The sequence below is a fragment of the Triticum aestivum genome, chromosome 6A (genome assembly GCF_018294505.1).
Source record: "Triticum aestivum cultivar Chinese Spring chromosome 6A, IWGSC CS RefSeq v2.1, whole genome shotgun sequence".
NCBI classification, from domain to species: Eukaryota; Viridiplantae; Streptophyta; class Magnoliopsida; order Poales; family Poaceae; genus Triticum; species Triticum aestivum.
Genome location: NC_057809.1, coordinates 74,318,973 through 74,330,924, shown reverse-complemented (window position 1 = coordinate 74,330,924; position 11,952 = coordinate 74,318,973). Strand labels below are relative to the sequence as shown.

Genomic DNA, 11,952 nt, shown 5'->3' with positions numbered 1-11,952 from the left:
CCTTCAAAACCAACCCCTTTGGCTCCAAAGCACGGCAAGAACCATGTAGCACCACAGTACCACGGAACATGTCCAAGTGCATCGCAAAAGTCCAAATGAATGAAGCTGCGGGGAGGGGACAGCCAGGGCGATGATAATAACCTGATAAGCTTGTTTAATCCCTCGATGTGCATTGTTTAACAGCGATATAGCCCCACCTTCCACCGTGGATCGGCACATTCCCAACGCCTCGTCGTAATATTCCGGCCCCCGGACGCCGGCGACCAATCGCGGGCCGTCACCGCGACTCCTCCACCGATAAAACTACCTACAAGAAGCCGACGCTGACCCGCGGCTTAAACCTAGGATCTGCGAAGCTGCGGCTCGACATTGATCGCAGATCTTTTGTCTTGGTCTTTCTGGGTAGCTGGTTTGTGGTTTGTGGTGGGCATGGTGATGGAGGTGGAGGCCGACATGGAGCAAGTTCTTGGCGGCTTCAGCCTCCAGCTAAGCGACGGCGGCGATAGTGATGAGAGCGGCGGCCGGGGAGGGGGGTTCGGCGAGGCCGACGGCGGGGGCGCGGTGAAGGAGCGGATCGCGCGGGCCCTGCGGCTGTACAAGGAGTCGAGCAGCGGCGGCGGCGACGGCGGCGAAGGCGGCGCGCTGGTGCAGGTCTGGGCGCCGGCGCGGGACGGGGAGCGCCGCCGCGTGCTGGCGACCCGCGGGCAGCCCTTCGTGCTCCCCTCCAGGTGCCGGCGGCTGCTCCAGTACCGGACGGTGTCGCTGACGCACGTGTTCGCCGTGGGCGGCGGCGGGCAGGGCGAGCGCGCGGCGTGGGAGGAGCGCGGGCTGCCGGGGCGGGTGTTCGAGGCGCGGGCGCCCGAGTGGACGCCCAACGTGCAGTTCTACGGCACCGGCGAGTACGCGCGCATGAGCTACGCGCTCATCTACGACATCCAGGCCAGCCTCGCCCTCCCCATCCTCGACCCCGCCGACCCCCGCCGCTGCCTCGCCGTCCTCGAGCTCGTCTTCACCGCCGCCCCCGCCGCCCGCTTCGCCGCCGAGGCCCACAGGCTCTGCAAGGCCCTCCAGGTCAGACATCCGTCCGTCTCTCCTCTAGCTTCCTCCTTGCATTCTCGCTCCACCGTAAAAACTACTACTACTCCTTGTGCATAAACAGCCGCCATGAAATGTTTGGCTAGGTAGCCGCCATGAATCCTAAAAGCTTCTACGATTAACATTTTCTGCCATTCTATGCATGCAGGCAGTGTCGTTGAGAGGCTCGGAGATCTGCCACCCCGTGCCACCGACCGAGGTGCGTGCCGCGACTTGCGAACCATGGGTTCGTACACATTTTCTCTACATCTTAGTCTTTTGATTGATTGGTGCATCAAACTCAATAGAGAGGCGTAATCACATGCACTTTGGAAACAAAATTTTGTCTTGTTATATAATCCATTCGTGTTCATCTACCAGTCGCAACTTCCGAAGCCACCTCTTGATTATGAACATGTGATGTGCAGATATGCAACTCAGAGGCGACTCAGGCGGCCATGTTGGAGGTGTCGGGGCTGCTGGCCGCCGTCCGCCAAGCCCACGAGCTGCCGCTGGCGCAGGCCTGGGTCAGGTGCAAGCAGTGCACCAGCACGGACGTCGACGACGACGGCCAGCATTTCTCCCTGACGACGGCCGGCGCCCCATTCCACCTGGGCGCGCACTACGGCGGCTTCCGCGACGCCTGCGCCGAGCACCACCTGCGGCGCGGCCAGGGGCTCGTGGGCGAGGCGGCGGCGGTGCGCGGGCCACGTTTCTGCGCCGACGTCGCCAGGCGGTCCAAGGACGCCTACCCGCTCGCCCACTACGCCCGCATGCACGGCCTGGCCGGGTGCCTCGCCGTGCCGCTGCGTCTGCCGCAGTCCGCCATGGACGTCGGCGACGACGGCCAGGTAGGGGAGGAATGCGTGGTGCTGGAGTTCTTCCTCCCGCCGGACTGCAGGAGCGCCGGGGAGCAGAAGGCCATGGTGGACGCCGTCGCAGCGACGATCAGGAAGGAATGCTCCGGCGATCACCTGGAGGCGACGAGCGACCTGCAAGATTTGTCCTTGGAGAACGTTCTTGCCGATGCTGACACAGCCCATGAACTGAACGATCGTGGGGACTATGATACCAATGATTCAGACGAGGAGGACGGTGATCAAGCAGGAGGCGTCCATGGCGCGGACCAAAGTGGAGCCGAGGATCGCGGACCACCACCGGAGACGAAGAAGAAGAAGATCGGAAGGAAGGCCGGAAGACCTGTCAGCCTCAAGGAGCTGCAAGGATACTTCTCAGGGAGCCTGAAAGATGCTGCGAGGAGCCTCGGCGGTAAGAACATTCTCGACACAGATTAACCAAGATGAACACCACAATGAATTGACTCCCAACCAAGTTCATTGAAACATGTCGAAAATCTGGTACTTGGTTTGCATTCGTATAAGCCGCTACCCATATCGAAAAACCGAAATATTTACTGCATGATGAGGCAACTGAGAGTCTGAAACTCTTGTTCTACAGTGTGCCCGACGACAATGAAGCGCATCTGCAGGCAGCACGGCATATCAAGATGGCCATTCCGGAAGATCAGCAAGGTGAACCGTGCACTCGGCAAGATCAGGGCCATCGAATCGGTGGATTGCTCACCGAAGCCGACTGCTGCTTCTTCTTCCACCTCTCGCCGAGCTCCAGCCCCTCATCTGCCATGCCTGTCAAGTGCTCTAGGAGAAGACACCTCCTCCCAAGGCTCAAGCCAAGATCCTCCACCTCTCACCAAAACCACAATGCGCAAGTCTTTGCTGTGGCGCAGCAATGGCGCGGAGGGGGAGCTGGTGACCATCAAGGCGAACTACAGAGGGGACATCATCAGGTTCAGGGTGCCATGCTCCGCCGGCGTAGCAGCAGTAAAGGAGGAGGTGGCCAAGAGGCTGGGCCTAGATGCCGGCGCCTTCGACATCAAGTACCTCGACGACAACCATGAGTGGGTGGTCCTGTCCTGCGATGCCGATTTCCAGGAGTGCCTTGATGTTGCCCCGGGCCTGCCGGCGTCCGCTGCTGTGGCTGCCGGAGCCGGAGCGGTGTCTCCTGTTGTCAGGCTAATGGTGCAGGAGGTAGCCGATAACCATAGGAGCTCCTGTGGTAGCTCAGATTAGCCTTACTAAAGCATGCCTTAACCATACAGCTGTTACTGATGAGGAGGCTTTGTCACTTCCTTGACGTGCGTCGGAGTCAGGTAGAGCTTTCAAAATTCTGCAGATTCACTTTGTAACTTTGTATACTCACGGTACATTGTTTGAATAATGATAGAAGGGGTGGGATTTTATTACTTGAAGAGTATTTTACATGCAGTAACAGTTTCAAACTAGTTTGATCAGCTCCTAGCACATGGATTCATGGAAGAAGGATCCTTTCCTAAGTGGCTTCAGTAGATCAGTTAAGAGGCAAAATTACAAAGACAGCATGCAGACCCAATCAAGCAAATGGGGCTTTGCATTTCATACAACACGGATTTCGCTGCAGGACACCCATGGTAGTAATCTGGTACAGCCCTAATACAGTTCTAAGGGGCAGCAAAAACCTGCTATTCCACGGCAAGTTTATTGTTCTGTGTCAATCCCTCGCCGGTAATCGGGTATTCTGATGACAGTTTCCACTCCCCGTCCACCAAGAACTTGATTTCGTAGCTTTATTATGCACACAAACATATGGAGATGATTTATTTAATGAATCAGAGCGAGCGCGGCAGCATCGCAGAACTGATAAAACATACCTCCCAGGTCTAAGCCTCAGAGTCGCAGAGAATCTCGCATAATCCCCTGAATATTCCCTCGACATTGCCTCACCATGTGACCAGCCATCAAAGGAGCCCATAATTTGCACGTTCTGGTATGAATTGTATACACATGGTGAGTAAGAACATAGCAAAATGAGAATGAGGACAAAAGCAGAGGAATAAGAATGTATTTTACAAACTGAATGGACAAATATAACAGTGCAAGAAGTTACTCTATATAATCATTCAGTAAAAAGCATTTGTTTACCTCAGCCATGCCAACCCAATGGACAGCGACTTCTCGAGGTCTTAAAGACTCAATGTCCTTTATCTGTACCATAACCTTGTCATGGACAGCTGCAGGAAAGCAAACACTAGCATTATCAGTCAGCCGATTTCGCACAAAGTTTAACTTAGAGCATTGCACGCTTGTATGAAACAAGGTATTATTTTAACACAGCTCTAGATACTGTTATGCAACTAGATGTCACAAAAAATGATATTACAAGCATTTGTTCGCAGTTGGCACTGCTAAGCACATTTAGTTATTGTTGGCATGCCAATTGTACTTCACCAAAGGGGGGTGAGAACACACTAAAGACTGCTCTGCATATTTAGCTGCTGTAAGGCTGCAATAAGCATGAAGTTTCTCCAATATTATTAATGTGAGGACAGAAATATATCGATGACGAAATTTAGATCTGAGAAATCATAAAATGCTAGCACTCAGAATATCAGATCACAGTTATAATAACCATAAATGCACTTGGATCTCACTGTCAACCTACCTACTTTGCATATCAGATATCCATATCACAACTCATAACATGACAGTGAGAACTACGGTTATAAATGACAAAGGATAGTCACCATTGCCTGCTTAGGGACACTAGGTATTCCATGCCAGTCAACAATGATGCTAGCGGAATTGTGACTTCCAGTATGCTGGAATTTATAGTTGACTTATTATGACAACCAAACAGATCAATACAACAAAGGATCAATTTGTTTAAGTGAATTAGATATGTTTTTTTACAGTGGGTAGGCCACAAATTTCAGGTCAATACCTAGGGAGTTCTTTAACAAACTGGAACAATCCCACCGGCCTAAGACACCAAACCTCAGTTCCATGACCTACCTAGCGTAGCACTATAATATGTAGAAATTTAACAACAGATCAACAGCAAATAAATGTTTATTTCCAATGGATTGTACATGGACCATGACTAATCAACTCAAGTACTGTCTATTCAATCCTATGGAGATATGGCATCAAGGATAGGCATTCATCATTCGGCTTGAATTCAGTGGGCCACTTCAAGGCAAAGTTTGTTAAGTGAGCTGCCGTACTATTGTCAAATGTCTTTGCAAAACAGGTAACAATGACAAATGTAATGATGAAGAGCATCAATCATGCCAACAGTAGCTCTTTCTGCTAAATTACCTTCTAATCTGGAGAGAAGATGAGACTGAATATATTTTCCATTTACCTTCCTTGACCCTGATGGAACATCAAAATTAGCAATCTCTTCAGCTAGGCCAACCAAAGCCTGTGGACATAAAGAAAGAGTTAAGACGCACAAAGTTTTCCAGTACAAACATCAAAGGTGGTGGTTACGTACATGAGCAAAAGACGATATTGAACAAAACCAGTAAAGAAAACATAGTTATATACATGCAGTACTGAGGAAGACAAATCTAAGAGCTTACAATATTGTGCAAAGTGAAATCAGCATAATTATAAGGGGGGTTGATCAGCAACAAACCATTTACCAAACAGTCACCTTAAAAACTGTGCAGTTTGCTTTTGAATGATCACAGAAAGGACCAAACATGTATTTTGTTGATAAACAGGACACAAAAGGGGGCCAAAACAATTGGAACACGTGACCACCGGACAACATCTTGAGCCAATCCAATTAACTATGCATAACAGTTAAACAATCCGAAAAAGAAAATGCTAACCTGCAGTTCAAGTTCCAAAACAGCAAGTTCACTTCTGAACTTTACAATTGCATCATCCTTTATTTGCGACTGTAGAACATAAGATCTAGTTAGTAATGACCTAGCACTATTAAGAGAAATGGTATCATGCGACTTTTACATATCAACTCTATCCCGGGCTGCTGTCTACACAAAACATACTTTTCCCACAAAACCTCATTGGTCCGTAATAAGCTTAAGTTGGAAAACAGTTATGCCACTTCTAACATATAACATTTCAGAATTTTAATATTTATGATCACTGATAATTTTCTTGCTGAGTTAGCAGACAGTGTCATGTGAACTGACAATTGTAACATGCAAGTAGCAGAAGAGTTCTAGATGCGACCCTTCCCCGGTTAAAAAGATCACCGTATCTGACCTACATCGCAATTCACAAATCCAGCCTGGATAGACGGCTAATTTTGAATTTAAAGGAGCAGGTCAGTGGTTTGGTGGTAGCCTCCTCACATACCCAGGTTAGAGTCCTAGGACCAGCTTGGGTCAGAGCTCCTGGCATATATATTATGAAAATAAGAAATTATGAATGTATATATGCAGTTCTTCAACAGAATAACGAACTATTCCTCAGAAGGCCAGTCATACAACACCACACTTTACTATCAATCAAGTAAATTCGATGTATGGTTTATGATTTCAGTAATAGAACCTGTCTCTTGAGAAACCGGTTCAGCTGGTTTGCTTCACTTAGCTTTCTCAAAAGCTTACTTCGTTCTTTATCAGCCAAAAGAGATTTCAACTGCAAAATAATGAGAGAAGATTTATAAATCACCACTGCCTCTTTTAACAGATCCGAAAGCATCACGTGTGGCCAACATTACATAGCTTAAGCACCCACATATGCAAGCATGATTGCTTTTCCCTTTTCACAAGTAGTATTAACTAATATATGTATAACCATTTCGAGAGGTATGAGGACAATTCTAGCCCCCATTTCATTTTAGACAGAGTATGACAACTTGCAGTTCTTTAGTAAACACAGAAGAACAGCTGGTTTCATGAGTAAGTGGCACATGTGCTCAGAATGATGAGCTTCACATGTGAAACGATATAATATGGAGTTTGACTAATACCTCGGCTGAGGTCAGCTGCTCACTAGCCTGCCCTGATGAAGACGATGTCGAACTCGATGGTGCAGGCCCATTTTCTAAATTCAAACTTGCTGCGAAAGATCTCCAGCGTGAACGCCTGCCAACAACTGGGCTGACGGGACACACCCCAGTGGCAACCTTGCAGCGTCTGCTAGAGTTTGTGTAAGCTGTAAAATAGCAGAGAACCCTTCCAGGAATCCATTGCTTCTCGCACGCAGGCTTACTCGGGCATACGAATTTATACTCCATACACGCATTCCTTGTCAAGAAAGTCAAACATATCATGTCAAATTAACTCAAGAGAGACAACAGAAACCGCCACATTTTGTCGAATTTCCCTTTTGAATTCAGTATCTGAAAAGAAGATGTGTGCATAACCAACAGCAGGGCCTACCTTGCGGCGAAACTCGCAGTCAAGCATTCCATAGCAATTCCTGAAGAAAAACAATAATAAGAGACATCCTGTTAGGAGTCAAATTCAGTATATCTTCCACTCAAAACTGTGAACAAGAAGTACAAATCTCCGGCGGCCGGTAACTTCATCTACGCAACGCACTTGAGAATCCCGGCCTCAGACTCATAGACTGACGAAACTGCAAGGAACCGACCCTCCTTGCCCCACTGACGGAAAAACCTCACTGTTCGTTCTGAGCCCGCATACTGTGGGCTGGCTAGGAAGTCCATTTCAAGGGAAACCCAGAACCTCTGGAGCTGCGCCTCCCACGGATCAGCTCCTACCCCCAAACGCACGCGGAAACCGGAACAGAGGCGGCCACCGCGCCCAATCGCGGCAGGAGCTCGGCACCGATCGGCCCGCTTTGGGGGAAATTAAGCGGAAGGCCTAGAAACGAACCTCGCGGAGAATGCCGGGAGCTTGGGGCTGGAGCCCCGGAGGCCGGAGATCGAGCGGAGGCGGCGGCGGAGGGGGAATCGGAGTGGAGTGGGGAGGCGAGGGCGAGGAGCTCGTAGTTCTGTTTCCGTGTGCGTGCGCTTCGCGACTCGCGAGGTTGCGGCCACGGATCTATTCATCTTTTGCGCTTTATTTTTGGTTTTGGCTGTTGTGCGAGAAGGCCCTCCTCAGATGTCCTATTCAAGATGAGGTCCCAGCCGACCAGGCCGATTTGTCGATTTTCAAGCCATGGCACTGAAAATGAAAAACAATGTGCTACAATCTTCAATCCTTTCGAACTTGGCTCGGTGGAAGCAGAGTCGGCAAGATGGAGAAATAGGACTATCTGATTTGATTTGTCTTTGTTTTTGGGTAAACCATGAAATGATCGTCTTTGGGCGATCAAATTGTCGACAGTTGCTCCTATTATACTTGTAACACACTCCTTTTTCAAATTATCTGAAGTTCTAGCTTTTGTTCCGACTACTCTATTTTTTTATCAAGCCTACCGATTAATTTTTCTGTAGATGTCTACGACGTTTGATATCTCGCGGAAATAATTTGCTGTCATGGATATTCTACAGACGTAGTAGAACTTGAAACCTACAACTTCAAATAGTTTTTGTGGTTTATTTTGTTTTGAATGCTGTGTGCAAGAAGGGCCTTTTGAGATTATTCTTGATAGCCCCCGAGTCTACACTGCACTGCACCGCACTCAAAGGCGATAGGAGGTGAATTGTAAGACTAAAAGCAACGATTCGCCTTTTGAAGAGTACTACAAAGCAAAACTTGAACAGGTGGCATCTTTTTCAGGCTATCGTATTGAAAACAATGTGCTACAGCTACCACTTGTGGGTTAGCTGCAGCAGCCGAACTCATATCAAGGCATATGAGTAGAAGACAATTGCCACTAATCTTGCACTAGAATCCTCAATATGACATTCAGTCAAATCACGCAAAGGCGCCTCCGTTTCTGCAAAGCACAACCAACTGAAATCGGAAATCTTCGCACCCATGTAAACCCGCACCACACAACCAAAATAAGGCGAATGATCTGTCTCCCTCCCCGCTCGGAACGCGGGAGAACACGGCAATGCATAGGTTCATGAAACAAGCGCAGCCCGCGGCACAGGGTTTGTCGAATTCCGGAGTCTAAACGGCTACGCCAAAAGAGCTGTACAACTTGCAACCAGGCATCACGATGAGGCAGACTCCAACAAACAGACCAGCTATCCCACCCGGAATTTAAAACCCCAAACACATAGTACTTGTTGCTTTTGGCACGACGAATGGAACACTCCGCTACATCGGGTCTTGATGACGGTGGAGAAGGGTTGGCTTGGACCAGATGTAGCTGGAGACTTCTCATGCCGCCTATGTGGATGAAGGGCCATGGTGCTGCGGCTTTTCTGATACTTCGGCAGAGTGGCCATTATCATCAGCTTCGCACTGAAACAGAGAGTTTGACAAGGAACGATCGTTAGCAATGAGAAATGGTTTCAACTAATGATGTTTACACTTTATAGATGGCAATGGCTATGTTCTGCTATAGGATAAAAACATGATGTTGCTTCAGCTACAAGGTTTGCACATAAGACCAGGTAAAGAATCTAATGCATCAGGACACCATAACATTGTCATCAGCTTCGCACCGAAGGGAGTTCAGCATGGAAGATCATTAGCAATGAGAAATGGTTTCAGCTAATGCTGTCTACAGATGGCAATGGCTGTGCTTTGGCTAGAGAAAAATAAAATAAGACATGGTGTTTGATTCGGCTACCAGGCTTGCACAGAAAACTAGGCACAGAATCTAATGCATCAGGACACCATAAAAATAATCAGTGTACTGGATACGAGAATTTCGCGTACCAGATCGGAAAGCATATCAATGGTGAGTACTGCGTCGAATTCATTGGCCTTCAGTGCTTCAAGAATGAAGTCAGCAGACACATCTGGGAACATCAGCGAGAGAGATTCCACCACGGCGAGATGATGATTACCCGCGTGACTTGCCTCAGCAGCTTCTCCTTTTGATGATGACTCAGTAGAGATGTTGATCTTTCCTAGGCTTTCAGCATAGTCATCAAAAGAAAGCGACTCTGGGAGTTGATACCCAGCAGACTTGTCAGCGGTCTCATTCTTTTCAGTCTCATCTACTTGCTTCTCGGGGTCCTTCTTTCCTTTCAAGCTTTCCGCAAACAGAGACTTGTTGGAGGCAGGCACGAAAGGAGTGGCATGCGGATTCAACTGAAAAGACCGCTCCATTGCTCGAGATTCAGCAGACCTATCAAAACAATCAAGGAAACATAAGTATTGTGCAAACAGCCATGAACTCGTGACTCATCAGTCATCATATTACTACACTTTGCATGCATATCAAATTATGTCGAGAACGTAACTCGTTCACTCTGATTTAAAAACACTTCAATGAGTGCAAAAGGGAATGCGTATTCAGAGAAACTTAGATGAAATCCATCTCCACATTATTCATCAGCGTAAGCTGGCGATTCTTCATGTGAGTTGTAATCCTCAGAATTGATAATATCAACATATAGTAGCTTGCCACAATACAGTACAGAGTACAGTATGCGTGGAAAATGTATCACATCTTAGGTAGAATATACATCAATCAAAGATGATCAGACACTTTGATGAGTGCAAAATGGTATGAATTATTCAGGAAAAAATAGATGAGATCCATCTCCACATTATTCCATCAGCGTAAGCTGTCGATTCTTCGTGTGAGTTACGACCCTCAGAATTCAAAATATCAACATATAATAGTTTGCCAGAATACACTACAGAGTACATTGGGTGCGAAAAATGTATCACATCATAGGTAGGGTATGCATCAATCAGAGACGCGCACACACTGCTAGATCAGAACCTACTTACTTATGGGACAGCAAACTTAGGGGTTTCGTGCCATGGGCGCGCAATTCTATTTATGGACCGAGCAACAAGAACCTAGCTAACAGCAACTGGACGTTAAGTCTTTTTTAAGAAAAGAAATACAGCAAGGGGATGCAATTTGCACTTGATAAAATTGATTCCACATATTAGTTCGGCATAACAGAGTAACTGACATCCCTTGGATACACGAAAGAAATTATCAACAGTTACAGGATAACTACCTAATAAAAGCAGAGCAGGAATAGCATGGCAGAAAATCGTACTAGCTGAACCCCAAACAAATAAGATTTCATCAGCCTACTGTCTACAAGCTCCAATGCAGGCACCCGAATTTTAACCAGGAAGCTACAACCTTATTATACCACATTCTCAAGGAACAAGAGCAACCATTAATCTCACAGCAAGACTCTATCACAAGGATGAAGCTACTCTTAGACCCGTACATACTGAAGGAAAATAGAACACGGCGGGGAATCGAATCTACTTCGTGATGCCATTCAACCCACCTCGCCCTCCATTTCAGCAAGACTGGGTCGCCGGGAAGTACGCCCAGGTGGTAATGACTAAGCAATCGACTACTGAGACCAGAGCAAGCTACCACGAAGCACAAGCTCCCCGAAAACCAATCTCGAGTTCCCGATCCCCCGCTTCCGGGGGGGAAAACTCCAGCACAAGCGAGCGATTCCATGATCCCTGGGTCTCGCACCGAATCGGGAACCACGAACCCCACCGAAGCATCCCAAACACCCCCGCAACAGCAGGAAAGAATTCGAGCGCGACGAAGCAACCTAAGCTACCGCCGCGGCGCGCGGCGAGATTGCCCGACCTCGCCAGGATCGCGAATCGAACGGGAGGCAACACGGCGAGAGGGGCTAACGGGCCGGGAGGGGGCGGCCGTACCTCGACGCCGACGAGGGAGCGGGGCGGCGGAATGCGCGAAACCCTAGGTCGGTCGCGCGTCGGTCCTCGTTCGTCGTCGTCGGCGTCGCGCTTGCTTCCGTCGGGCTGGAGCCAGGGGGCGGGGGTAATAAAGGAGGGGGGAAGGAAAGAAGGTGACGGGGGGAAGCCAGGAGGAGGAGGGTGGGGGTGGGGGTGGGCCCCGCGCGACGTGGTGGGGGTACGCGGGCCGTCGGATGCCGGTGCTGTTCGTGGATGGACGGCGGAGATGGCGTGGGCAGGGGTTTCCTCCCCTTCCGCTATTAATTGGGGGGTGGCTTTTTCTGGGAATGGCAGCGCGTTTTCGCTTTGGGGCGGAAAGAGGGGTGCGCATC

General features: G+C 48.8%; 3 protein-coding genes across 4 annotated transcripts; 1 reads left to right on the top strand and 2 right to left on the bottom strand.

The window, feature by feature from the left end:
* Positions 1-206: 206 nt before the first annotated feature.
* On the top strand, positions 207-3,337 carry LOC123132125 (protein NLP3). Of its 2 annotated transcripts, none has more exons than XM_044551883.1 (4): positions 207-1,071; positions 1,244-1,294; positions 1,503-2,343; positions 2,533-3,337. In XM_044551883.1, the coding sequence occupies exons 1-4, from the start codon at positions 430-432 to the stop codon at positions 3,162-3,164; spliced, it is 2,166 nt and encodes a 721-aa protein (XP_044407818.1). In that variant the 5' UTR covers positions 207-429; the 3' UTR covers positions 3,165-3,337. The 2 variants fall into 2 exon arrangements, with proteins under 2 accessions (XP_044407818.1, XP_044407817.1); XM_044551882.1 differs by having other exon boundaries at positions 1,244-1,321.
* On the bottom strand, positions 3,310-7,902 carry LOC123132126 (protein PTST, chloroplastic). Its single transcript, XM_044551884.1, has 9 exons — positions 7,733-7,902; positions 7,274-7,313; positions 6,862-7,138; positions 6,438-6,527; positions 5,750-5,818; positions 5,229-5,334; positions 4,053-4,141; positions 3,782-3,894; positions 3,310-3,695 (listed from the first exon to the last, which is right to left on the bottom strand). The coding sequence occupies exons 2-9, from the start codon at positions 7,303-7,305 to the stop codon at positions 3,593-3,595; spliced, it is 879 nt and encodes a 292-aa protein (XP_044407819.1). The 5' UTR covers positions 7,306-7,313; positions 7,733-7,902; the 3' UTR covers positions 3,310-3,592.
* Positions 7,903-8,823: 921 nt separating this feature from the next.
* LOC123132124 (uncharacterized) lies at positions 8,824-11,727 on the bottom strand. Its single transcript, XM_044551880.1, has 3 exons — positions 11,582-11,727; positions 9,638-10,052; positions 8,824-9,217 (listed from the first exon to the last, which is right to left on the bottom strand). The coding sequence occupies exons 2-3, from the start codon at positions 10,031-10,033 to the stop codon at positions 9,143-9,145; spliced, it is 471 nt and encodes a 156-aa protein (XP_044407815.1). The 5' UTR covers positions 10,034-10,052; positions 11,582-11,727; the 3' UTR covers positions 8,824-9,142.
* Between the last annotated feature and the right edge of the window lie 225 nt (positions 11,728-11,952).